The sequence below is a fragment of the Scylla paramamosain genome, chromosome 10 (genome assembly GCF_035594125.1).
Source record: "Scylla paramamosain isolate STU-SP2022 chromosome 10, ASM3559412v1, whole genome shotgun sequence".
Classification (NCBI taxonomy): Eukaryota; Metazoa; Arthropoda; class Malacostraca; order Decapoda; family Portunidae; genus Scylla; species Scylla paramamosain.
Window position 1 is genome coordinate 27,411,932 of NC_087160.1, and position 5,000 is coordinate 27,416,931.

A 5,000-nucleotide genomic window follows, 5' to 3' on the forward strand; every position below is an offset into this window, starting at 1 on the left:
GTAGTGCTAGAGAGAGAGAGAGAGAGAGAGAGAGAGAGAGAGAGAGAGAGAGAGAGAGAGAGAGAGAGAGAGAGAGAGAGAGAGAGAGAAGAGTAATAATGGGGTATATGGCAATGTGGTGGACCAGGTGAACATTCCTCTATTTTCCTCAGCACTAGCTCAGTCCTCCTGCTGGCCGAGGATCGCCTCGCCGTTGCGCCCCGTGGCATCGATCTGGTGGCGATGGTGCCTCCTTGTTGTTTAAATAACTTATTCCATAAACAACAGATTTTTTTTTTTTTATGAAGAAAAAATACTGTGCAATCTTTCCTACAGTGAGAAATTTTGGTTTCGTTCTGTAACTGATCACCGTGATCTCTCTGCATTTCTGCATGTATATAATAAATTCAAGGTTCACGAAGGTACTTTTTTTCTGCTGACTACCTCTCGCTCTGCGTCAGGTCGTGGCAGTCCGTGGGCGAGGTTTTCTCTTATCTGAAGGGCAACACAGCCACCACTGTCACTACCACCACTACCGTCAATCATAGTCATCAACCTCTGTGATTCCACTGCAGGACAAAGGACTCTCCAGAACCTCCTCTACTCACCCTTGTCAGTTGCCCTTCTATTCCACGTCACTCTAGTAAAACTTTGTCTCAATCTCTCCATCTAATTCTTATTTTTTCCTGTCTTCTTTTGCCATCCATACTTTGCTAATCCGTTACTGCAATAGTACATCTTGTTGATATCCATATAAACCCACCACAACCACCATCGCCGCCGCCGCCGCCGCCCTACATTATTATCTCCTATAACATCCTTATCCTGAGCACTATTGCCACATTCATCCTACTTATGCCGCACTCCTCACGTCACCTTATGCCCATATACTCGTACTGCAGTCTTCATCTTCAGCCCTGCCTCGCCCAACACCAACACCACGCCTCGATCCTCACAACCCTGACCATCCCTCCACCTCAACGGCACTGTCTCCCCATTCACCCCCAACCGCAAACTCAGCAGTGTGGGATGTGAGAGAAGGGACACATGCGGAGTGGAAGGAGTGACATGACGAAAATAAATGTAGTGACCATGAAGAGACATAAATGGCTATGATATTCAAGGAATACTTTTCATGAGTTTACTACTGATATTGATGCATTTTAAACAACGTATATATAATCAATAAACATTAAAGAGTGGCTGGCTGTATGCATGACACGTTCGCGACTCAACACAAACAAACTTTAAGTGGAAGCAGAACAATCGTGAGAAGGCGGAGGAATTTAGAATTAGTATGCTGCACGGAGTGAAAAACAAATAATCTCTACTTACCATTCATCTTACGTTGCTGACTTGAGTATCTGACCAACATGTTCTTGCGCGAGAAGGAAAAAGTAAAATACTGAAACCAAGTACGTCTTCTGATGCAAGAATCATCATAACAAAAATTAAAACAAAAGTTCAAGATGTTTCGTATGTCCGGCAGTGAAATCACATGATTTAGCTGACACTGCAAGAATGGTGGACAGGAAACGTATAGAGCATGATGGAAACGGTCTGCTCTGATGCCCCCTATTGGCACGCCAATCATGAAATATATTCTGGTTCACGAGACTTAATGAGTTCGTCATGAATAATGGAAACATGTAGAACGCTGAATAGGTTAAGTTCCTCTTTTAAGTGTGCACTTTCAAATACGTCTTGGGACACGTGATAAAAGGCTTGCCAGCCGATACAAGTGAAAAACCAGTATCAAGACGTGACATGACCTGTGTGATAGAGACGCACAAGGGTATCCGTGTAGCGCGGCATCTCAGTACCGTAGAGTGCTGCGTACCGAGTCAGAAGCAGCAGCACCACCACCGTCAGTACCTGTGAGCCACTCACCTTGCTGCATGATTTCGTTGATGGTGTCGAAGTCAAGGTTCCTGTCGACGTTCAACATGTACACATCTTCAAGCTTCGTCATCACCTCTCCCACCGTCTTCTTGTGAAGTTCCAGGGCGCCGCAGATGATATTCTGCTCCTCCATCTTGAGGTCATTGTGGTCGTGCGTCACCTGCAACACAGCAAGGAAGACACTCACACCACTGCCATTGAGACAAGCATGCACTCACCCGCCACACACCCTGGCCCTCAAAGTATGCCCCACACCCCAACACGCAAGCCTCCCGCCACTCAGCAACAGCAACACGAGACGCCATGACACACCGCTCACGTGAGATGAGCGGGCCATTCACTGGACCGGCCACGCTGCTCATCATGGCCTCACGCCGCCTCCTTGTCACCAGTACCACCTCCACTACCAAAAACATCAACAACAACAAAAACAACAACTAGAACAAGAACAGCAATAATAATAACAATAATAATGATAATAATTCTTAGCCCTCTTCCTCATTATCCTTACATTTCCTTACCATCGTGTGTGTGTGTGTGTGTGTGTGTGTGTGTGTGTGTGTGTGTGTGTGTGTGTGTGTGTGTGTGTGTGTGTGTGTGTGTGTGTGTGTGTGTGTGTGTGTGTGTGTGTGTGTGTGTGCGTGTCGGGGCAGGTGTAGGAAGTTAGGGAGGAATGAGGGCAGGAAGATGTGGAAGGAAGGTAAAATGCCGCCGCCAGGGCGCCTCGGACTGTGTCAAGGTGAAACTGTTCTCTGGATGACTCTCCCCCGCACCCCTATATTCCCATGTCCCCATTCCAGGATGCGGGGCAACGCGCCTCTGTAAGGGTCCGTGGCATGAGCTCAGTGAAATGTAGAGTGGGAGCTGAGAGGAAGGGGCAGGGGGAGGTAGGTTGTTGTTGTTGCCAGTCAGTGTACCTGGTTACCCGTCCCCCTCAGGCCCCTGCTACCCTCTAAGCCCCAAGTCCTCAGCGTACAATAAACCATCACTCCTTCCCGCTGGCCGCTGCTCTTCACTCTTCCACCTTCCCTTCCCCTCTCCCGTACTGTACGCTGCCAACAATACGTCCTTACTAAACGGGGCGCGTGGTGCACAGTGTACTTACGACAACATGTAAAAACTTGAAATTACGAAGCCATCAATCTGGGTAACAAAATAATACATCTGGGCCACGAGGGCGGAACTCTATATGTGCTGCACGGTCACCACATGTCACTGCTACGCTTTTCATTCCCTGCTGCACCTTCTCTCTCTCTCTCTCTCTCTCTCTCTCTCTCTCTCTCTCTCTCTCTCTCTCTGTAGATCAAGATCGAGCTGAATTAACGTCTCACAACGGTTGCGGCAGACAACATCCAAGACACAAACAGCTGTATTAGACAGTAGAGAGAGAGAGAGAGAGAGAGAGAGAGAGAGAGAGAGAGAGAGAGAGAGAGAGAGAGAGAGAGAGAGAGAGAGAGAGAGAGAGAGAGAGAGAATAGGGTGGGGTACAGATATGTACTCGTAGATGAGTAACAACACACACACACACACACACACACACACACACACACACACACACACACACACACACACACACACACACACACACACAAACATGGCACAACAAACTTTCTTACCCTCACCCACACGAGAGTAGGAGAAGCTTCGCTTGTTTCTCGTCACCCGCCGGAGTTTCAAGTGCAAGTGTCGACGACAAACAGTTTCACCTTCTCAAGGGCGACGATGCCTGGCGGCGCGACTACTGCCGGTGGGGTGTAGGGCATTCACGGCTAGCGGTACACTTTTACACCGGAGATAAAGGTGCAGTCTCTCTCTCTCTCACTCTCTCTCTCTCTCTCTCTCTCTCTCTCTCTCTCTCTCTCTCTCTCTCTCTCTGGGTCATGGTGTACAGAGACAGACAGCAACACTTAATCCCTACAAAGCATTGTAAGTATCTCTGCCGCCCGCTGTCCTCGCGCTGGCGTCAAGGGAGGGTTGCGGCGATGTGCCACGACACAGGTAAGTCACCCAGGATAAGCTCACCTCGAGACGAAGAGTAAGCAAGGCAGGTAAACAGGGGTGCAGCGACGCAGAAGTGACAACAGTCGTACAGGTACAGATGAAAAGCCTCGCTGAACTCTTCCCTTTCTCTCCTCTCATCCCGCAGTCTCTATAATTTACTCTCCACCCTACACACTCGTAAATCTAAACACATGCATAAAACGGCCAGCTGGTGCATGAATTAGTATGGCAGTGTGGCGTGAGGGGACGCGCTGATAAGCTTAGCAGCTTCATTACTGGGAGATTAGTAATGGTAATGGTTGATGCCATTGCCAGCGTGCGTAAGCTCCCCGCAGCGGCCATGCCAACGCCACGACAAACGGGAAGCCGTCCCTCGTCACTTCAGCCGCCAGCATGTGCTATATACACAGACGAGGCTGCCAAGTTTGGGACGACGATGAGTTGTGGTAGTGGTGGTGGTGGTGGATCTGACCCTTCCGTTTGGTGCTCAGGTGAAAGGGTGAGTAAAACTAATCAGGTACACAGATCTCCCTCTCCGGCCACCGCTGACTCTGAAAACAACGTAGGAACCTCTCTCTCTCTCTCTCTCTCTCTCTCTCTCTCTCTCTCTCTCTCTCTCTCTCTCTCCTCTCTTTCTCTCTCTCTCTCTCTGCTCATCTATCTATCTATCTATCTATCTCCCTACATATCTATTTATTTACCTATCTATCTCTTTATATCTGTCTATCTGTGTAGTACCTTTTTCTCTCTCCCCACAGCGTACCCGTACCTGTGTAGCCGGCCAACCAGTGCCAGACAGACGGGCAGATGGCAGTCTCACTTGGCACGCCGGGCACCACAGCGGGCCTACCACACCTGTTCCCTCTGCTTCAAGGGAGCAAAATTACCGCATCCCCTCGCCACACCTTGCCTTGCCTTGCCACACACGTAGGCTGATATATGCTGGGTGGAGTGAGAGTATTTTTTGGCAACAGGCGCATCTCATTCAACCCATCAAGGTGACACAGAATGAGTAGCGCCAAAGGGTCACCCATTAATAGCTCATTATTATTTGGGTCTGCGGTGTCGTCTCTTCTTTCCACAGACATGCTTTGGTCTTGGCCTATTTATTTATTTAG

General features: G+C 48.9%; 1 protein-coding gene across 3 annotated transcripts in view; it reads right to left on the reverse strand.

Moving 5' to 3' along the window:
* The window catches only part of LOC135104461 (unextended protein-like), a 123,780-nt gene that overhangs the window by 31,913 nt on the left and 86,867 nt on the right, over positions 1-5,000 (reverse strand). For all 3 annotated transcript variants that reach the window (XR_010270451.1, XM_064011929.1, XM_064011930.1), the window contains exon 7: positions 1,870-2,041. Coding sequence is in view for 2 of the 3 variants with exons in the window: in XM_064011929.1 (XP_063867999.1) it covers positions 1,870-2,041 (172 nt within the window). In the remaining variant the exon portion in view is untranslated. The remainder of the gene's footprint in view (positions 1-1,869; positions 2,042-5,000) is intronic.